The 23,611-nt window shown below is 42.4% G+C and overlaps 1 protein-coding gene across 9 annotated transcripts in view; it reads right to left on the bottom strand.

The window, feature by feature from the left end:
* FHOD3 (formin homology 2 domain containing 3) overlaps window positions 1–23,611 on the bottom strand; it is a 503,817-nt gene that overhangs the window by 196,789 nt on the left and 283,417 nt on the right. For all 9 annotated transcript variants that reach the window (XM_063716761.1, XM_054537476.2, XM_054537478.2 and 6 more), the window contains 1 exon segment: window positions 17,734–17,828. In XM_063716761.1, coding sequence (XP_063572831.1) covers window positions 17,734–17,828 — 95 coding nt within the window.

Raw genomic sequence — 23,611 nt, 5'->3', positions numbered from 1 at the left:
CTCAGCATTTGCCAGGAGCTGCATGAAGCCCAGAGGCCTTCCCTCACACAGGCAGAAGCCCTTCCTCAGTATGCACCCTCGGGGAGGTCACAGGTTATTCACCTACAGAAAACCCCAAACCTCTCAACTGAAGCTGCCACAGATTCCTAACCCCGGCTTTACCAGCCCCAGGGCTGCAGCAGCCTTGGGGTCTCTGGGTCAGCCTCCGGGGCCCCTTAGGTGCTGCTGCAGGGACTTGCCCACAGTTTTGCCCTTGACTCCACTTCCTTCCAAAAGCCTCCTCCTAAAGGAATTCTTACACCAACTACCTCCTGCAAATGGGTTCAAACTGTGCAGCCGAGAAACAGCAAGGTTGCCTTGGGCTGTACATTCCACCCCAAGCTGCTGGCTTGTCAGTGGCCCCATCCCGCTATGGGCAAAATGCGCTTTGAGGGGGCTTATTTGCACTGTGGCTGCAGGACCTGGAACGGCACTTGGCACAGAGGGAGCTGGAAGGTGTTTGTTGACTGAATAAATCAGTCAGTGACCAGATCAATCAATCCATGACCTCTCGCCCACCCCTTGAGCCTGTATCACTGGTTGTGGCAAATCAGCTCCAGCTACTTCCTATGTTCTGCAGCCCAAGGAAGATTCTGTGCTTCAGACACATCTGCCCACATCACAGTGTTAGGGAAGATGGGTAGAATTTATAGGTAAATTTGGGGGAGCCCAAAGAGGGGACTGTGTTGCGCAGTCCACAGGGAATAACTTAAAAACACCACTTACCCCAAGTCATTCATCCACATTCATGCAACCCCTTTACCCCCTTGCTTCCCTCTCCTCTGCTGTCATACCTACCAAGCACACCATTTGTCTTTTCCTCAATTCCACATCTCTCTCCAGCCAGTGCCCAAGTGCTCAGCTCCCCTTTATGAGGAAACTTCTTCAAAGAGGTGCTACAGCCCCTGGCTCCACCTCCTAACTTCCCACTGACTCATCACCCCAATTTGATAGGACTTCCATCACCACCACTCGGATTACTTGTCCAGGTCACCAGTGGCCTCCATGGTATCAAATCCAGTGGTTACTTCTCTGCCCATTTTTGCTCATCTCTCAGCACCATGTGACAACTAACTGCTCTCTCCAAAAACAACTTCCTCTCCCTCTGGGCAACCAAAGTCTCCTGAGTGGCTCCTTTTTCATTGGTTCTTTTTGGGTGCTCAGTCTCTCAGTGTGGGAAGACCTCTGAGTTCACTCCTCTTTACTCTCCTTCTCTCTCTTTCCACACCCTCTCTAGGTGAGTTCATCCAGTGCCCTGGTTTGAAAGTCCATCTAAGATCAGAGGCTAAATATTGCACTCCAGGCCTGACCAAACTCCTGAGCAGGCATCATATAATCTCCTGACATCTCCACTCAGATGCTAACAGATTCACTGTGGCCAAAACAGAACTCTCAATTTTCATTCATGCTTACCCCCTTCCACCTATCACTCCCAGCCTGCTCCCTCCAAAGCCCCCACCTCAGGACAAAGCCCTACCACCCTGAGCACTGGGAAGGGTTTGCCTGCACTTCCCTCACCCCATCTCCACAGCAAATCCACCCACCAGTGCTGGAAGAGCCTAAGTGCTCTGGCCTGGTCCTTCTGAAGTCCATTCTCCAAACTGCAGCCAGAGTGAACACTGCACCCTCCTTCTCTCAAGCCTCAATCACTCCCCATCATGCCCAGGGTGCTGCCTGTCCCAGCAGGCTTTCTGTGCTGGCCTCCGCCAAGCCCTCTGATCTCCTTTCTTGACACCCCCTCTCCGGCCCAGTGTGCTTCACATGCTAAGCTCTATAGTTGTGTTAGTGTTTTTCACACAGCAGAGTTCATCCATGATTCAGGGTCTTCTCACTGGTTATTCCTTCTGCCTGAAAGCCACCTAGAACCAGTCATCACAGGACTGACCTCATCCTTCAGATCAGAGAAATTCTCATTATAGAAAATACCTTCCTGACTCTTTTACCTAAAGGAGCCCCTTGGTCACTATCACATCACCCTGATTTATTTGTTTATTTTTTTTGAGATGGAGTCTTGTTCTGTTGCCCAGGCTGGAGTTAAGAGGTGCAATCTTGGCTCACTGCAACCTCCACCTCCCAGGTTCAAGTGATTCTCCTGCCTCAGCCTCCTGAATAGCTGGGACTACAGGTGCGCACCACCATGCCTGGCTGATTTTTGTATTTTAAGTAGAAAAGGTGTTTCGCCATGTTGGCCAGGCTGATCCTGAACTCCTGACTTCAGGTGATCCACCTGCCTCAGCCTCTCAAAGTGCTGGGATTACAGGCATGAGCCATCGTGCCCAGCCACCTCGTTTTATTTGAGACAGGGTCTCATTCTGTCACCCAGGCTGGAGTGTGGTGGTGTAAGTATAGCTCACTGCAGCCTCAAACTCCTGGGCTGAAGTCATCCTCCCACCTCAGCCTCTCAAGTAACTGGACTATAGGTACGTGCCACCATATCTGGCTATTTTTCTTTAAATTTTTTTTGTAGAGATAGTGTCTCTCTATGTTGCCCAGGCTGGTCTTAAACTCCTAGAATCCAGCAAACCTCTCACCTCGGCCTCCCAAAGTGCTAGGATTTCAGGCATGAGCCACTACACTCGGCCTTTTCTATCCACATCCTTTATCATGACCTGAAATTGCTACAGACACTTGTTCACCTACTATATGCCTCTGTTGCCTCTAAGAACGTAAGCTTCACAGCAGCAAAGAGGCTTTATCTGACCCATGAGAAGCTGTTCAGTCAGCATGTGTGTGAAGGGTAGGCCAGCCCATCCTCTGAATCCATCCCCCTATGCTGTGTGGAGTGAGCCCTCCCAGCCCCCAGCCTCCCTTTCTCACCTCGTAGTAGCCCCCAGCAAAGCCAAGCCCCCCTGCCCCAACCATTGCGATGAGGGCAAGTCATACCCCGGGCTGCCATTCTCGAGGTAACCTCCTCCCCACACAGGGAGCTGAGTACTTTAGAGTGCTGGGAACTCTTCAGAGAGTGTCTGCCCTCATAACTTGAGGCCCACAATTGCTCCTCTGCTTCTATTCTGTAGGAATAGACTACATTCCAGTGTATTTTTCTCAACTACACGTTGGAGGTTGAAGGAGAAGGTATGGTATCACGAGTTGCGCTTTGTACATTTAGGGCTGAAGAAATTTCTTCAAGTAAATAAAAAGACCTACCAAGTTCAGGCTTGGCAACTTCCTCAGTGGGTGGACTATTATTATGTGGTTTAAGCCTCTAAATGCCTTCCCAGGAAAGAACCTGGCTACTGCCCAACCCACTCCCCCCATTAGCTGGTCTCAGCAGGGCCCCTTAGCCCACCTCACAGAGGCTCCCTCTGAGTATCTCTGTGGTCAAGGGGCCTTGACCGATACGGTCTCAGGCACCCAGAATCCCTAAGCCATTCTCCTACATGTGGCTAATTAAGAAACCACTGTTTTCTAGCAAAGCCTCCTTTTTCTATTGGTCTCAACATGCCTATTCCTGTCTTTCTCTCCTCTGTGATACAGGCTCTGTTTGGAGCTTTTTTGGTACTGTAATTTGTTTTTTTTAAAAAAATCCCCAAACATCTTCTGATGCATAATTTTAGGTTTCTATGAATTTGGCTTCTATTGAGTTTAAGTTTATGTGGATGTACTTTTGGAAGCTTTACTATGTAAATTAATAATAAGCATATTAGTTAAATCACTTTAGGAAAAAAGAGCACTAGAACACTAATTTTGTAGAAATGCATGGTACTAATTTCAAGCACGTACTAACTCATCGTCAAAATATGTCCCGCAGGATCCTCCTCAGAAGTACCTTACTAGCATTACTGCATCGACTTGAAAGTAAGAAAGGTACATTCCATCAAAAGAATTCTAAGAGCCAACCTCATTAATCCAGAAATCACTTACTCTGATGCCCTCATGTATCTGGAATGCAGTCAAAACCCTTGGAAGCTTGGAACAACCACAGTGGAGGCCACACACCCTCTCCAAGTCCAAAGACACTGCTCACCCCATAGCTCTTAAAAATCCACCCTTGGTGCCCCTTGTGCTTATGTTAGACACATTTTATAATAAGTGGAGTGGATATTAAGATTCACAGACCACATCTGCTGAGAAGAGGCAAATCGGGGAGGATAATGATGGAGAAGGAGAGGCAGGCCAAGTGTGGCAGCAAGAGAGAGTGTCACAAACGAGGAGAGTGGAACAAGCTGCAAGGATGCCAGAGCACACACCACAGTGTGGCCCAGACATGTCAGCCAAGCGTCACTCCAATCTGAACTGTCTGATTTCCAGCTCTGCCTGGCATGCCTTCATGTGGTAACGAAGGGTTTCACTACAACTTACAGGCTCAAGCACCTGCCCATTTGTCCAGCACTGAGAGAAATCAATTAGAATTGATTCTCATTCTTATGAAGCATCCAAGGCCATGGAAGACATGGCAGTCACAAAGCAGTCACACAGGAGTATAGGGCAGAAAGCAGGCAGCATCAGCATCAGTGGTCTCAAGACAACCAAGCTGGTGGGGAGGGAGTAGATTCCCTGTCTCTGGAGGCTCTGCACGGCCACTTACTAAGGCCTTTGCAGAAGGAGTTCAGAGCCTGCAGAGGGTGGACTGGCTGACCCCATGTAAGGTCCCTCTGAATCCAAGATTCTCTGCTTCTACTTTCAACAACGTCTTGAGTGCCAGGTTGCTGAGGACAGATGCAAACAGAGAGCTTTCTTAGAGGACAGCTCTGGCATTGTAAATGAGAACAAGGCTCAGAACTGGATCCAGCCAGCCCTTTCCAGCTTCCATGGAGCAAAAGACCCATGTGATGGCTTTCGGGGTCCTGTTCACACAAACAACCTCACTTTCTTTGGGCTGGAGAAACACACTGGAGCTCTAGATTCAGTCTTTGGGCTTTCTGTTACCTACATTTTCTTTAATTACAACCTAGGAAATACTAGTATTCCATTTTTAGTTGTCTGTTATAATAAAGACTATGTTTATGTTGTTCTAAAGCATGCAGCTAAATCACAGTATGTAACAGAAATCTGAAATAATCCCCTTACATAAGAGGAGTGCAAAAGCAGGAATATACAGATGGCTGTGAATTGTTGCACATTTCATAATGATTTAGCACATTTTGGGGGTTACTGAGCTGAGCTTTACTTTCTGTTGTAGCTATCATTTTGCACTCTCAAAATAAAGGCTAAAAGCCTTCAGAAGGCCAGAGATTCCTCTTGATCCAAGGAAGTAACATTTGTCAAGTCAAGCCTCAGTCCAGGGATTGAACCTCCATATTCCATAAATAACACAGAGCTCAATGTCAGCTCCGTGACAGGTAGGCTGGGCTGGAGGGAAGGGTAGCAGGATGGTGTCAACAAAGAGCCTTGTTCTTGCTGTTGTTTTATTTTCCAGGTCAGCCCACAGGAAGAGTATGGAGTTGCCTGTACAGAACCTGTGTATCTAGATTTCAGATAAAATGTAATCACCAAATATGTGAGAAGGTAATAAAAAGACAGTTTCTTATTACTTTTACACATAAAAACAACTGGAAGTCCTTTCATCTTTTATTGCACTTACAGAAATACAAGAACTATACTTAGCAGGTCAAATATGCTGCTCGTTAAGCAAAAATAAAAGAATTCCAAAAAATCTTCAAATTCCTAATTTCTCTTCTAAAAATTCAAGAGCCATAAAAAGAAAACAATTTCCAAACCTCAAGATTGAAATTACAAAGGGGGTTGGAAAACCATGCTTCATTTTATTTGTTTCATTTTCCACTAAAACATCATAAATATATGTTATATAAATGGATGCTGGTTATTAAAACTGAATTCGAAAGTGGTAAGATAACTTGATCTATAAACCTTTACCACATTGTTTACAAGCTCATCAGCACTTTAGAATATACAAGTATTGCTATAAAGAAAAAAAGATCTCAAGTGACTTAGGATACAAACTCTTTATTTAAACATTGTATCTCAATGCCATATACTTAAGCTCAGAATTGCTGAGCAAGCAGTTCAGAGTTCGCCCTAAAGCCTTCGTAACTGGTTATCAAACAATCCAACAGACATCCCAGACTCCAAATCTCTCCCTTCCCGACCTCTCATAGGTTATCTGCAACATGAGGTGGATATTACCAGAAATAAAGTATAGGCCCAAATATATTAACTAAGTACAGAACTCTGGGTCTTGTTTTGCAGGTGTCCTTCAAGGGAGAGTGTGGAGACTGTGGTTGGCACATCCACCAGAACAGGAAGTCATGTGCACCAAACCCATGTGGTCCAGCCTCAGGGCCTGATGACCAACCTGCTTATGACACAATGCAATTTGCAGAAGGTATAGTAGCCAAGTGTAAGGCTGGGTAGCCCTTAGGATTTTACTAGTGAACAGGAAATCTTACAGAATGAAAACTATAGCAGACAACTCAAAATAATCAAAAATAACAATAAATAGTGCTACAAATTGGCATTTTCTTTTCTTTTCTTTTTACCAGCGCCGGGCTGGAGTGCAATGGCACAATCTCAGCTCACTGCAACCTCCACCTCGAGGGTTCAAGTAATTCTCCTGCCTCAGCCTCCTGAGTAGCTAGGATTACAGGCATGCACCACTAAGCCCAGCTAATTTTGTATTTTTAGTAGACGTGGGGTTTCTCCATGTTGGTCAGGCTGGTCTCGAACTCCCAGCCTCAGGTGATCCACCCTCCTCAGCCTCCCAAAGTGCTAGGATTACAGGCGTGAGCCACCGTGCCTGGCTGGCATTTTCTCTATTGAGATAAAATTCTGGGGCTTAGATGAAAGTTTTGTTACCCCAGAAAAGGCCTACATGACCAAGTGAATTTCTATCCTACCTTAACTCTGCTTACCTTTGGGAAATAGGATGCCTGAGGTCAGAAGTGCCCCCTCCTGACTAAACTGGCTCCGACTGCTGGGATCCAGGGTGGCCGCTCACTTGGCCTCTGAAGAGTTTCTAATTTCATTATCATCTAACTCTCATGCAAAAGGACACTTCCACCAGCACCCTGAGAGTTGATAATCACCATGACAACAATGAGAAGAAACCATAAAAGGACAAAAAGGAAAAGTGGCATTCCAGTTTCAGAAGTTCCCCCCACCATCTCCAGAAAAGACATGACTATTCCTTCCCTTGCTTTTAATGCCCCAACCCCTTCATTAAAGATGCCCTGTATCTGTGACTTCCCCACTCTCTCAAACTGAGGAGCTGATTTGTGAACCACGCTTCCACTTCTCAATTCCATGGCCATCGAATAAAGCCTGCACTGCTTGGTGCTCACTTTTGGTTTTGTGTATTGGCTTTATAGCACCAATCAGGGAAAGACCCCCCTTTTTTGGGGACTGGCTTTGTCAGTAAGAGCTTCTTTAAAGAACCATTAATAAAAGTGGACAAGAATCAGAAAACATCCACTTGGCTAACTTTCCCTTCAGATATTCAAGGTAATTATGAATAACTGACAAAATGTAACATGCGGCCAGGCACGGTGGCTCATGCCTGTAATCCCAGCACTTTGGGAGGCCGAGGTGGGAGGATCATGAGGTCAGGAGTTCGAGACCAGCCTGACCAACATGGTGGAATCTGTCTCTACTAAAAATACAAAAATTAGCTGGGCATGGTGGCACATGCCTGTAATCCCAGCTACTCAGGTGTCTGAGGCAGGAGAATCGCTTGAAGCCAGGAGGCAGAGGTTCCAGTGAGTCAAGATCGTGCCACTGCACTCCAGCCTGGATGACAGAGTGAGGCTCTGTCTCAAAAAAAAAAAAAAAAAGTAACATGCACATCTTTTATTGTTTACTAAGGAATACCAAAATCCCTGCACTAAGATATTGCCCGAAGGAGCACCTTGATAGTATATGCAGAATGAAATTCTTGGTTGAGGGAAATCAACAAGATTGGGTACTTTTCCAGTTGGCAGCATTACCATTTTCAAATACAAAACTTCAGATTCTAAGGAGGCTATGTAACTTGTCGCATAGCTCATTTCTGGAAGAAGTTAAAGAAAAACCCAGGTCAATCTGATTCTTTCCACTATACTGTGGAGGTTCCCATCTTTCACTCTGGTGCAAAAACTTAAGCCTTGGGAAAATGTGACAAATATTATCTTCTGAGTAACAATAAAGGTGAAAGAACTCTCTTAAGTAAATAACCAGCCCTGGAAACATGAAAATGAACAGCTAAAACTCAGGTTGGGCAAATGTGCTGTTAGAAGAGTGTGGCAGGCAGCTCACATCTCTTTGGAGTAGGGGGAGAAGGGCTGGTAGACGGGGGCTAGAGTAGAGAGTGGCAGAACCCTGCAGGCTCCCAGAAGCCTGTGCTGCTTCTGGTACTCTTGCCCATCCAACTCTCCTAGAAAAGGGTAGAACATCTCTCTGGAAGGAACAGCATGCTGCCTACTTTGGTGTTTTTGCATTTCCCTAAATGTTCTTCCAGATTAGAGCCACCCACTTCTACTCTTCCCCCAACTGCTAAAACTCAGCTGGTTGCCCTGGGCTACAGGGGCAGAAGAGTCAAAGGTGCACCCTTAGTTTCTGCTTCTTGCGTTCATAAGAATAATGTCTTTGTAAGTTAAAATTCTGGTTTATCAGCAAGCCTCTTAAGAATTGAGGAACCACAATCAGCTCCCTGAAGATGATCATCTCAGAGTAAATGGAAGAAACTGCTATTTAGCCCTGTGTCTGGAGACCTGTCTGGACAGTGGGGCCTCCTCAGCCTGCTGCCCTCTTTGAGGCCTGGCCTGAATCATTTCTCTCTCACTCTGAGGTCTTCCTAAAACAATAACTAGTAAAACTTGCTTTTTCCCTTTTTTCTCCTACTGAGATTATTCTCACATGGGGGCCTCTAACATATGAAATCAGTGAGAATGAGTGTTCTGGGTATGCACAGCCAAGTGGCCGGCAGAAGAGCAACAGCCCTAATGAAGAAGCTGGCACTTTATACCCACAACAACCCCAACACAAATATTACATGACTATGCCATTAAAACCCATGGAATTTTAGAAATCTCATCTAATATAATGTTGATAAACATGCAAAAATTCAAACACAACCTCATTCACTAAACATATTTTTATGCCATTAGAAACAAAGCTCTTTAAACACAGCATAGCATTGGAAACAATTCGATTAACAAGATGAGAAAAGTCGAATTAATAATAGTACATTCATATGACTGTATATTATGTAGGCATTAAATATTGTAGTTTAAAAATATTGTAGTAACAAAGGAAATGCTTATAATATACTTAGAGTTAATTTTGTAAGAAAAATTTAAAGAAAAATCAGAAGAAAAGGTACCAAAAAATGATGATCTTTATGTGGTAGTGTTTCTAGGTAATTTTTATTTTACTTTTTTTGTATTTCTAAAGTTTTATACAAACAGAGTATGTTATTTTTGTAATCACAAAAAATTCAGTAAATGTTTTAAAAAGTTATTTTTTACTATCAAGATTTCCATATTATACCAGTAAACTTTAGCTATTTTAGTTTTTTGAGATGGGGTCTATGTGTTATTCAAGCTGATCATGAACTGGGATCCAGGGATCTTCCTGTCTCAGCCTCCCCATAGCTGGGACTACAGGCCACCATGCCCAGTTGCCATATTTTTTCTTTAATCTGTTATCATTAACTGAATTATAAAAAAATTAGTCTTAATCGAATTTCTATTAATGAAATATATTTCAATTCAATTAATGTGGGAATTATAAACACAACATCCAATATCAAGGATGGATTTAAGACAATAGTGCAATTCAAAGAACTAACTATAATGTTCTAGTAACTCCCTTTGCCTAGACCATATAGAATTTGCTGGCTGAGTACATCTCATGCTATTGCAGTATATTTACAGTGTTTTTATAACATTAACAATTGGACTTCTGGCTTCCAGCTGGAAAGATGTCGAGTGTCACTCCCAACCTAATAATAAGAGAGAGACAAACAATCTTTCACACCATAACTTTTCTTGAGCCCATCATATACCTGGGGTTGCAGGAAAACCAAGTAGCCTGAAATCTAGGGAGGGAGAGTGTTCTATCCACCCAGAAAGGGTGAGAGGCCAGCAATGGACTATCTGAGGCAGGGTACGGAGGAAAATGAAGCCATTTATACAAAGCAGCAGGAAAAACTCAGGCCGGGCACAGTGGCTCACACCTGTATTCTCAGTACTTTGGGAGGCCAAGGCGGGAGAATCACTTAAGCTCAGGAGTTTGAGACCAGACTGGGCAACATGGTGAAACCCCATCTCCATTCAAAACACTGAAAATTAGCTGGGTGTGGTGGTGTGTGCCCTGTGGTCCCAGCTACTCAGGAGGCTGAGGTAGGAGGACTGCTTGAGCCTGGGCTGTCGAGGCTGCAGTGAGCCGAGACTGTGTCACTATACTCCAGCCTGGGTGACAGAACGAGACCCCGTCTCAAAATAATAATAACAATAATAATAATAATAATAATAATAATAATAAAAACAGTAAAACCTCAGATAATAGTTTTAGCAAATTGTCAAATGTCAACTGTGGGCTACCATGAGAGCATAAACCCCTTGGAACTGCAGACACAAAGGGATTTGGCATCCACCAGTAGGCTGCTCTCCATGGCACTCACAAAGAAGCTGGGGGCAGGGCTGGGACCTAAGAAACTTTCCCAATAGTGCAGGCCTGGCGGTGCACAGCCACACAGCAGGCAGAACAGCAACAACCCTAAAGGAGGAAGGGAGCAGCCAGCACTGTGAAAAGGCGGGAAACCCCAGCCAGAGCCTTCTCCTCTTTGAGACAAAAGCCTTAAGCCACAGGGAAGGTCAACAAGGTGGGAGAGGAGAAGGGAAAAGAATAAAACCCTGTACTCCTAGGGCAGGGGCAGGAAACCATACTGGGCATCTCCTGTTGCTTAGTGTTTTACATCCTCTTCGCTATTATCACTCCCATTTTGTAGATGAAAAAGCAACCCACCCCAAGGATGGTGCAGGCGTGTGTGACTCCAAAGTTATGGCACTGACTGTCAGATGCAGCATATCTTGATTCCAGGAAGGCCTTGTGACCCCAACGAAGAAACACAGCTGGATGGTCAGAGTTCAACAGCTTCCCACTAATTGCACAATGACCCTAAAATGCCCTGACTGATCAGTGTCAACCTGCAGGCTGCACTGGTTTATGCATTCCTTGTCTCTGTCCCACTAGATATTTTCATCAATGGCATGGAAGATCTGCTTATTCATTTTTTGTTAAATAAAATTAGCACTAACGGTTAATAAGAGAAAGAGGCAAAACAGAATTCTTAATTATCTTGAGGCTGGAACTCTGGCCCACAATCAATGGGGGAAAAATGCAAGGCCCCGAATTTAAATGTGAATCAATCAATCGCGGATACGCAGAATGGAAGAAACTGGCAGATAAAAATGTGTGACAAAAATCAGGAAGGCTTAGTGGATTACCGGTTCAAACTGAGGCAACACCCAGGGCTGCTGCTAAAAGATGTAATAAATCAGAGGTGGGATTTGTGGAAGAATGATATTGTATCCCGGCTACCATATTACTATTCTTTGTACTACATGAACAGAAGAGTTGGTAACCAGTACGATGAGGAACTGAAAATTATGTCCCCAAGTACTAACTGTAGTAGCCATCAAGTTTAGCTTGGACAGGGTTCACATGGTAACTGCCTGTAAATACTCAATGAGCTTCCACAGCAAGTCAGAGTGTCTTGTTCAACAAAGCAATGCACAAGCATCTGGTTAATGACAGGTAATGCATGTCCCAAAAAGGAAGGCTTTCCACCAATTCCAGCATGCAACAGTATTCCTGGGCAACCTAGGCAAATGATTTGATGATCCCTCTGCCTCTAGAAGTATCAAGAATGGGACTGATGATGTCAGGAACACCTTTAACATGACATTGCCATCTCTTCAAGGCTAGGATTCTATTATTTACATTACATAACTTACAAAGGTCTTCAGCTCTCACCCCCATATTTGGGTCATCTGAGCAGATCACACAACAGTGACATGCCAGTGGCTCCAAGACCAGAGGGCTCACCGAATCTCCTCTCCTTGCCCATCAGCCAGTGTCTCCTGGGGCACATGGAGCACCAGGCTCCATGGCACTTAGCTCTCTTTGGGAATATTTCCTTCATCTCCAAACCAGTGTGTCCAAAGTTTTCTTGCCAACAAACCCCAATGTCCAACTCTTCTACTGCCAGAGGCACTGCCATATTTCTAGCTGTAGAGTCAAACTGTGACCTTCAACCTTTGATTCCTTTTATTTTCCTATATCCAGAAATCTCCTCCTAGAAGGCTAGTCCTCAAAATGTCTCTATTTTTTCATTATTCTGTTTCCACTGCTACTCTCACCTCACAGCTGTGATACTGAGCTAACCCTTCCCACCCAGCTTTCCCATCCCTGTCAATTTCCCCTCCTCCACCACTCCGTTCTACACACCACGTTACTTTTTTTTTTTTCTTCATTTTGCAGTCCTAAACAAACTTTCAGCAATGTCCCCAGTGTTGGGGGTGGCGTGGCTGGCGGGCGGGCACATAGGTTCTCTAATGTATATGACAGAGAAAGAGAGAGCGCACGAGCACGAGCATGTATGTATGTGTGTGTACGTGCATGCAAGGAGGGCCTTGGCCAGGGCTCCTCCAGATAGGGCTACACAGGAGTAGGGAGGTCTGCTCACCCTCACACAAGTAGAAAGGAAGTCTGGAGACCTGTGATCAGCAATATGGGGCACAGATGGAAGGATGAGATCCAATGGGGCTGATGGGAACTTAGACAGAGCAAGGCAAGCTAACCTGGAGAGCAATGCAGACAGGGAAGCTTCCATGCCAGTGCCCTGAGGCACCCCTAAGAGGTAGCGAGGAGGTGAGAGTTTGCCAGGCTCAGGGCCCTGAGGCCTTCTCCATGGGTCAAAAGAGGACCCATAGAGATAAAGAGACAGACTTTCTGTGCTGAGTGACAAAGGGCCATGCTGTATAGACTGAATCATCTTACTCCAATTAATTAGAATTCCAGATGTATGAAGAGAAAAAAATCCACATCCTGTGATAAGTCATGGGCCTGGCATCTGCCTCTTACCTCTGACTGGGGAGTTTAAAGATTGGCTCTTGTAAATAGAAAAACACTTTATTGAAAACACTTTTTTCTTTCTTTTAAAAAGTCATTATTTGGTTACGAACGCATTATTTTCTCCCCTGGCTATGAGTCTCAAATATCTGCAAATATGCATTGCATAATGAGCCTCTGGCAGTCTGCAAAATCACATCTTGTTGCCTTTCATGGAAGAAAAATGAAGAATTATGAAAACACAATGACAAGATTTGTCTGCTCCAGTACTTCCTTTATCAACTCTGTGACTGTATAAGGCAAAGGCAACTGGATATCAAGGTAAACTTTCCAGGTTAAGATAAATCTGACTCTGTCAAAAGGAAATGCTAGGGCCCCTGGCTTTCCTGATTTCTTAATTTGAATTGGGGAAAACCCATTGCAGCTGTATTGACCAAAGTGTATGTTTAAGGAGGAGACTGAGGCCTCCTTCTCAAAACTTGAGGGTCTTGGGTTGATGTATCTGTTGTTCTTTTCAATTTCTCATTATTCAGATGGGGGTGAGGGAAGAGTGTCAGCAGACACTCTATTGGTTTTGTAAATAAGAGGTGATCTCATTAGAACTATGTAGACTGGAAATAAACTTGGCAGCTACTGCCTTTGTTAACTTTCAGCAACTCGCCTAGAACAGAGCACACCCTGCAGGGGGGCAGGAGAGCTTCATGTGACATCACAGTTAGTGGGATGGGCTGTGGCATCACTGTTGCCCAGAATTCTCCTTTCCAACAACACAGTGAACTCCAAGGCACAGGCTGACTCTTGGCTCCACTCTTTTGTCCTCATTATGACGAGCACAGTGCAGAACACAGGAGCCAGAGACTATTCTAGACCTTCCTTTGGGAAAATAAAAGATGGAGACAGAAATCCACACAGATCCAGTGCTGATGGCCCAAATGGCTAGGGAGGAGGCGAGTGTGCCACCTTAGACAGAGGCCCTGAGGAGGCAGCCCAGAGTCCTGAACCACCACTGAGGAAGCACACGAGTGCACCATGTAGGACGGGGAGGCTGGGAAAGCACAATTCCTACAAATGTATTTTTGAAGCTTTTAAATTTTATAATTTTTCCATGTTATTTAGAAATGCAATAAAGATTCTCCTGTGTGTTTATTCTTTCCTGATTGTTTATTTTCCTTACGGAATGATTCCAAAGTAATATCAATATGATGCTATTGCCACACCAGAGACTCAGCCACGGCATGCATTTCTGTTATTTCTGTTTTTTTTTTTTTTTTCTCTGCTGCTCTTCTTCTTTTCCTCTTCCGTGGTCCTTCTCCTCCCTCTTTTCTATCTCTCCCTCTTCTTTTCTTTGTGCCTTTCCTCTCTTAGTCTATCTGTGCTGCTATAAAGAGAAATACCTGAGACTGGGTAATTTATGAAGAACAGAAATTTATTTCTCACAGTTCTGGAGGCTGGGAAGTTCCAGATCAAGGCACTGACTGTGAGGGCCCAGTCTCTCTGCATCCAAGATGGTGCCTGTTGCTGTATCTTCTGGAGGACAGGAAGGTTGTGCCCTCACATGGCAGAGAATCAAAAGAGAGCAAATGTACTCCTTCCACAAATCCTTCTTATAATGGCATTAATCCATTCATGACGGCAGAGCCTTCATGACGTAAACACCTCTTGAACACTGTTGCATTGGCGACCACGTTTACAACACAAAAATTTAGGGAGGCACATTCAGACCACAGCATTCTCTATGTAATCTCTCCCTGCTCACAGTGATTCTTCCCCATACCCATCCCACCTTCCCTCACCTTGCTGTCACTCTATTCTCTGTCTGGTGATGAGCTAACAGACTGTCAGTTTTTCTATTGTAAGCATGTTAGGTTTTATTTCCTTTTAGAAATAGGGCAAGTTGTTGGTGTTTTATCATGGCCATCATAAAACCATAAAGATATCTTAATTCAGCTGTGTCATGTACAAAAAGTCAATCTTTCTTGCAAAATCTCTTCCCATCTCCCTAGCTTTTAGGTCCTTGAGACCATTCAGAGCGCCTTGGGGAGGGAGCAGGTTCCAAATGAACATGAAAGTTAGGGAGGTTTCCCGGCACAAGCAAGGAAAAAGGAGAAAAAAACTGAAACAGGATATGAGATATAAATCTTCCCTCGGTCTGGCTGAAGCAACCTAGAAAGCCCAGCATTTCACTCAGTGTCCAAGGTCACCTACATCAGTTTCAAAATAGAGTCACTTCCATTTTCCATAGAAAACAAAGCCAAACTTTTTTTTTAAAGATTTTCAGTCTTCTGAGGGAAAGCATAGCTGTTTCTAATATGAAATGGGGAAAAATTCTCTCATCAGTAAGTACTAGAAAAAGAAAACCTGAGGGGAAGATGTGAGGGTCACCCATGGATGTGGGACCCCATGGGGATTCACATGCCAGTGCCAGCCACAGAGAAAAAGCCCTTCCAACCACACAAGGACACAATCACCAGGATTCTGAGAAGCCTGAGAAGGATATACAGCCTAAAACTAGAACCGCACTCCTCCCCAAATCAAACCAGGGCTGAGTGCTCCCAAAGGACAGCAGAATCCTTGGGAGGCAGGTGACTCCAGGGGCAGGGCCAGGGGATGGACTCCCCAGCAGAGCACAGCACTGTGAACAGCAGCCTGGAAAGGCTCACTCTAGTGGGGGTGGGCAGTGAACACAGGGATGGGGGACAGCCTGGGCAGACCACATGTGATATGGTTTGGTTCTCTGTCCCCACCCAAATCTCACCTTGAATTGTAATAATTCCCACGTGTCATGGGAGGGACCCAGTGGGAGGTAAGTGAATCATGAGGGTGGGTTTTTCCCCATGCTGTTCTCATGGTAGTGAATAAGTCTTATGAGATCTGATGGTTTTATAAAGGGCGGTTCCCCTGCACACACTCTCTTGCCTGCCACCATGTAAGATGTGCCTTTGCTCCTCCTCCGCCCTCCGCCATGATTTTGAGGCCTCCCCAGCCATGTGGAACTGTGAGTCCATTAAACCTCTTTCCTTTATAAATTGCCCAGTCTCAGGTATGTCTTTATTAGCAGTGTGAGAACAGATTAATCCAATATGCTTTTCAGGGACCCTACAAAGCTATGCTGATTCTGTGACCTGTTTAATTCAGGTTCAAATTCTGTATCCAGGCCCTCAAGATCCCCCACTCCATCTGACCATGTTGCCACTACAGTCACTCTGATTTCTACAATGTGCCACCCATACAGCACACTTTAACCTTGGTGCATCTGCACCTGCTCAGGACAGGGTCCCTTTTACTTCTACTCCCAAATCCCCCTGCAGTCAGGTCCCTAACACATGCTCCTCCACACCCCGGCAGAAACCAGAGAAGACTATGCCAGAGGCTTGCCCAGCTTTCAGCGCACCTGAAGTGACAGAGTAGATCTGCTTCCTTGGCAGGACCTCCAGAGACCTCAGGGACCTGGCAGCCAAGGCGTGGCTGGTGGTGATGTGCCAAAATGCATGGGGAAACCAGCTAGGCTTTCATAATCAAGCACTATTTCCTCAACTACCAAATGGGAATTATATTACTTACCTGATAGTGGCCTCATGAGGATTAAATGAGATCACGCTTATAAAACATCTAGTATGGGCCAGATGTGGTGGCTCACGCCTGTAACCCCAGCACTTTGAGAGGCCAAGGCAGGTGGATCATTTGAGGCCAGGAGTTCAAGACCAGACTGGCCTACATGGTGAAACTTTGTCTCTATTAAAAATATAAAAACTAGCCCAGGGTTGTGGGTCATGCCTTTAATCCCACCTACTTGGGAGACTGAGGCATGGGATTTGCTTGAACTCAGGAGGTGGAGGTTGCAGGGAGCTAAGATCATGCTACTGCACTCCAGCCTGGCAACAAGAGTATAAGACTCTGTCTCAATAAATAAAATAAAATAAAATACCTAGTTTGGTGCCTGGCAAATCTGCAATAAACATTGATTACTTTTATAATTGATGTTAGAGCTGAAAGGTAATCTCGGATTCTTTTATCCATATATGAGTATACATATACATATGTACAACATATAAATATATATGTACACACGAACATGAAATACAGGTGGTTCACAGATCTTACATCTATGGTATAATTTTTTTTTTTTTTGAGACAGAGTCTTGCTCCATCACCCAGGCTAGAGTGCAGTGGCGTGATCTCAGCTCACTGCAACCTCCGCCTCCCGGGTTCAAGTGATTCTCCTGCCTCAGCCTCCCGAGCAGCTGGGACTACAGGTGCGTGCCACCATGCCCAGCTAATTCTTATATTTTTAGTAGAGACAGGGTTTCACCATGTTGGCCAGGCTGGTCTTGATCTCGTGACCTCGTGATCCACCTGCTTTGGCCTTGCCAAGTGCTGAGATTACAGGTGTGAGCCACCATGCCCGGCCCTATGGTATAACGTTTGATTAAATATTAAAAACCGAAGGTTCCAAAGGCACTCGATTAAAGCTTAAGAGAAGAGAAAATAGAAATGCATTAAAATTTCATGAGCTATTTGCAATTTAAGTGTATCTTAAAATTTGTAGAGTAGTAATCCTCATTTATACTGTAACGGCTTGAAAAAAGCTGAATAAAATTTCTTTCTGCAAAACTGACTCAGAGAAAAAAGAAAGGCAAGTGATATGACAATTGAACAAAACAGTCAACCATAACTTCCCCTTACCTTTGACCCAATGAGAGTGTACAGCCACTGAATGGTTTCATTGTGGTTTATTACTCCATTCATTCCATCCACATACAACATAATCTGGCCCAAAGCTACAGAAAACAAGAGAAAAAGGAGTCATTATAGATGTATATAGAAATATAATCTTCAGTGATCATAACGCTGATCAAGATTTTCATACTTTAAGTACACAGTATGTTAAGAATCAAATCTGAGGAGAATTCCTGAGCTCTGAAATTAACTAAATCTCATTTCAGAGAGAAAGTGTCGAACACTAGAAGAAACAAGGGCTATTCCAGGCTCCCGGAAGATGCAATTAAGGCACCAATCCAGTGATTGTTGTTTCTGTGTGCCTTGATGTATAAATGCATGTTTTTCTGTTTCTATATCTGTGTGTAGTCCCAGACACGACAAAGATATTCATGAGATGGTGTCTGAGTTGTGGCCTCCCACTGGGGCCACAAGGACAAACGAAGTTTCCAAAAGCAACCTGTCCAGTGCCCCAGTCTGTGGTCAGCAAGTCTTAGATTCTGTGGGATCATCCAGGGTTAATCCAATTTTATTCCAATAGGTCAGCAACAAATGCATAGTTAAATATTATGAGTAATTCCCTTTAAAGATTTTCAAGTAAAAACATCAGGTATCATGAAAATACATGATATCACACATTCGTCACATACCAAATCCTAAATTCTTAGTTTAGGAAAATATACTCAACATGTACTATCATTATTCTCCAAACAGAAAATACTAGCTATGTTTTTTAAGTAAACATTAAACTTAGTTTTTCAACTCCATTATTATCAAAATAATCTGAATGATAGATAATGAACAAACAGAAGTTACATGCCCTAAAGGAAGAAGGATTCCATCAATCACATCTAAGCTCCTAATCATATTTCACCCACAACTAATTGTCAGGGCACTGACATTTTTCTAAACAACATTTTTTTATGCTGTTAACAGTAGGACAGCTCATTTTAGAAAATTAGAAAAACACAGAAGAATAAAGTGAAAATAATTCATGTTCCCATAAAGATAACCATTCTTAAAATATTGATGTATTTTCTTACATTCTTTTTTTATGCATTACAAACATACACAAAGTTTATATGTGGGTTGTAGGAAACATTCTACATGAAATATTTTGATTAAAAAGAGCAAAACAGAAAACAGTATACACAAATTCTAAGTATGCAAATATATATGTAATATTAGAAAATGCATCCTATCCAACAGAAGATCAAATAAGAAAACTACATTAGTGGCTGGGCGCAGTGGCTCACGCCTGTAATCCCAACACTTTGGGAGGCCAAGGCAGGTGGATCACATGAGGTGAGGAGTTCAAGACCAGCCTGACCAACATGGCAAAACCTTGTCTCTACTAAAAACACAAAAATTAGACGGGTGTAGTGGTGCACACCTGTAATCCCAGATAGGAGGCTGAGGCAGGAAAATTGCTTGAACCCAGAAGGCAGAGGTTGCAGTGAGCCAAGATCGCGCCACTGCACTCCAGTCTGGGTGATAGAGCAAAACTCTGTCTGAACAAAAAAAAAAAAAAAAAAAGGAAAAGAAAACCACATTATTCTGAGAAAAAATATGCTCCTAAATATGTAAGAACTCAAAAATTTTAAAAATTATTTGGACATATCCTTGACAGAATAAGCAGTATATTTTGAGAAATAACAGATTCATATTCTATTTAATGGTAAAACACTAGAGATATTCCTACTAATCAGAAATAATTTTTAAATGATGCTCATTAAACCCATGGATTATTTAACACTGCTATAGAATTTCAGGCAAATTTAATAAGATATGAAAAATAATAAGATACAAAATTGTTGGAAATACATATTGTCATAATTTGCAAGTAAAATTATAGATACAATAAAAAATTCAAAGAATTTATTACAAAGAGATTACAATTATAATCACATTTCTCATTCTAATGAGAAATCTGTATGCAGCATTTGAATGCAGCATATAAAAGTTTGATATAAAATTATACTAGATAAGTGGATCTATGACAACAAATATGTTAAAGAATAGAATTATTTATTTAAATAGTTAATACAAACTAGTAAGAAAATATTAAATGCCAATGAAAAAAGGCATTTTATATGAGAGACAACAAACTTGTTTATAATAGCATGCAAAATTGTTCACTCTCACTATAATAAAAGAAATGCAAATTAAAACAATAATAAGGTAGTGTTTTCACTCAAATTGGCAAAGGTATTTTAAAAAGAAATGATTATGTATCAAACAGTAGAGAGGTTAAATAACTTCATGCATTGCTGGTGGTAGGGCAAACCAGTAGAAACCTGCAATAAGGCTACCTAGGGCTATAATTATTTTGTAAAGTTACCATGTATTTAGCGCTCACTGTGTGCCAAGTTCTCCAGAGGGACTTTATAGGTATTATTAATAGAAGAGCCATATGCAGTGGGTATTTTTACCCCCATTTGGAAGAAGAAAAAACTGAGGCTCTGAGAAGTGAAGGGATGTGACCAAAATCTCCATCACTGCCTAAGTAGCAGAGCCCACTTCCAGCCATGGTGGGCGAGCACGTATGCGTTTATACTAAGAGCCTGAAAGTCCTCTTCAAGCCTTTTCCCAGTCATCATGATTTGGGAAACCTATTCTAAGGAAATAGCTCTAAGTTTAAACAAACAAAATAAAAAAGGAAGCAAAGGTGTTCACTGAAGCATTATTTAATATACCAAAATAATAACTAAAACACAAATACCTATCATGGTTCTAGAACTCAGCATACACTGTCATTTACCAAAGCTATGTCCTAACTTGTAAAATGTTTCTCATAAAATAAGTAAAAAACAAGTATAAGTAAAAAGCAACATCACATAATTAAACACTCAAATCTTCTTTTAGTTGAGACAAGGTCTCACTCTGTCACCCAGGCTGGAGCAGTGGTGCCATCATGGCTCACTGCAGCCTTAACTGCCCAGGCTCAAATGATCCTTGCATCTCAGCCTCCTGAGTAGCTGGGACCACAGACACATGCCACCACACCAAGCTATTTTTTTTTTTTTCTGTAGAGACAGGGTCTCCTTATGTTATCCAGGCTGGTTGCAAACTCCTGGGCTCAAGTGATCCACCAGCCTTGTAATCCCAAAGTGCTTGGATTACAGGCATAAGCCACCATGCCTAGTTATAACAAATCTTCATGCATACAAAGAAGAAAAGGAAATCCATAAAATATTAACCATTGTGATTGAGTATATATTCTTTGGATGTATTTTTCCTATTTTTTCTATTTTCCCAGCTTTCTAATACGAGCATCGATTACTTCTGTAATGGAAAAGTAAAATATGTTAAAAAAAAAAAAAAGAACAAAAATAAGACTGAATAATGTAAGGTGTTACATGATTTTGTTTTTAGAATTTTTTTACTAGTGCATCCTTTCTTAGCATCACCACCCCCACCCTCCTGCAGAAAGATGCAGCCCCTACCTCATGGAAGAGCTCCAAGAATTCGGCACATTCTGCCCTATTTTTTCCCATTTCTTCCCTCCTTCCCTTCCCAAACAAACTGGCAAGTCTCCATGGAAGGGGAGTTTGCTCCACTGTCCTTTTCCCATTCTGAGTTCCGCTGTTGAAGAGGCCAATCCTGAGGTACATTTTGGCACCTTCCTTTAAATCAGCTAACCACACAGGGAGAGAGAAGGTAGACTCTTTAGCCTTCTGGAGGGTACATCCACGGGAAAGACTCTCTCCACAAGGCTGAGAAGCTGGGACTGAAAGCCTCCACCCTAAGAGCTCAGGGCCTCTGGTACTGGCCAAGTGCCCAAGAAGCCAGGACACTATTACAATGGGAGAAGGCAAACTAAGGTTTAAAAGCTTACTTGATCTGTTCCCCGCAACATTCTATTAACTGGATCATACTGGAAGAGGTGCATCACTACAAAATTCACGTCTAATGGAATTCAAGTGTCCGATCACACTCATTTTTCATATTTTGGTAATCAAATCTTTCCCACTACATCTTTTTTGTACTTACCCGCTACTACTAAAGCAATCCCGCCTGTAAATCACTCCAGACACAAGATGGCGCTAAATAGATTCATGTGGGTTAATATTGCACTATGAGCGGCAAAAACCCACCAACCTTAAACGTGGGCCTGAGAATAAAACCCACATAGAAGAACAAAACAGATGCCCTGAAAACACACGTCTGGGTCACAGGAGCCATGAAAATTCATGATTTGTGTTTTCAAGAAGGATGTGGAGGCTCAGACTGTCTATCAGAACACAGAGGTAGATGGCACCACAGGTCTAGGAAGAGAGCATTTCCTGTTCTGCCACTCATGGAACTTATTACACTCAAGGTATATTTATTCATCTTTCTGTGCTTCAGTTTCTTCATCTCAAAAATGACACAGCTATACCATACTATCTATTTTGCAGGGGTGTGGTGAGGAATGAGTTAGAATAGTGCCTCCAATGAACAGAAGCACACGCTGAACAACTCTCAAAAACAGAAAACAGGGAGCAAGCTCTCCAGGCCAACCTTACCCAGCTGTGGGTCATGAGAAGTGGTGGAAGAACTCCTTGCCTAACTAGAAGTCACAAAGATTTTCTCTTATGTGTTCTTCTAAAAATGTGTAGTTTCTCCTCTTTATATGTAGCTGTATGATCCAATTTGAGAAAACTGTTGTACAAAGAAGCATAGATTGAGGTTCATTTTTTTTTCATATGTCCAACTAATGCCATTTGTTAAAGAGACTATCCTTTTTCTATTTCATTGCTTTGGCAAATTTGCCAAAAATCAACTGGTTGTGTTTGTATGGGTCTGTTTCTGTTCCATTGGTCTGTCCATCCCTTTGCCAATACCACACAATCTGGATCACCATAGCTTTAGAGTAAATGTTAAAATCAGGTAGTATGATTCTTCCTATTCATTCTTCTTTTTCAAAATTGGTTCAGCCATTCTTGTTCTTTTGCCTTTTAATACAAATTCTGCAAGCAGCTTGTCTAAATCAACAACAACAACAAAATCTTTCTGGAAATAATGTTAATCTATAAATTCTAGGAGAACTGATATCTTTACTCTGCTTAATCTTCTAATCTATAAACCTGTTATGTCTATTTATTATACATCTTTGCAGATTGCTTTTATCAGTGTTCTATAGTTTTCAACTATAGATGCAATATATGTTTGTTTGGGATGGTATTTTTGCCAAAATTATAAGTAGTTCACATTCTTTGGAGCTATTACAAACGGTGTATTAAAAACTTTTCCATTCCTAATTGTTTATTGTTAGTATATAAAAACAAACTTGAATTTGTATATTGGCCTTATATCCTATAACTTTGTTAAACTTACCAATTCTAGGAGTGTTTGATTTTTTGTTTTGTTTTTGTAGATTTCCTGGAATTTTGTACATAGACAATAATGCTGTTTGTGAAAAAGAACAATTTTATTTCTTCCTTCCCAATCTATATCTCTCTTCCCATCCCTATTGCACTAGTGAAGACTTTCAGTATAATATTCAATGGGTGTGGTGAGAGTGAACACCCTTGCCTTGTTCCTAATATTAGGGAGAAAGCATTAATAATCATTTACTATTAATTGTGATGTTAGACATACGTTTTTGTAAACTGCCTTTTAACAAGATGAGAAAGTTTCTCCAATTTCTAGTCTGCTAAGAGCTTTTTGTAAATCATGAATGAATGATTTTGTCAAATGCTTCTTTTACATCAACTGATATGATTGTGTTTTTTCTTCTTCAGATTGTTAATGCAGTAGGTTATATTAACTGAATTTCAAATAATGTGTCTTGCATCCTTTTTGACCATGGCATATTATTCTTTTCATATATTGCTGGATTTTATTTACTAATATTTGTTGA

The sequence above is a fragment of the Pongo abelii genome, chromosome 17, assembly GCF_028885655.2.
Source record: "Pongo abelii isolate AG06213 chromosome 17, NHGRI_mPonAbe1-v2.0_pri, whole genome shotgun sequence".
NCBI classification, from domain to species: Eukaryota; Metazoa; Chordata; class Mammalia; order Primates; family Hominidae; genus Pongo; species Pongo abelii.
This window is presented reverse-complemented; position numbering and strand designations above follow the sequence as displayed.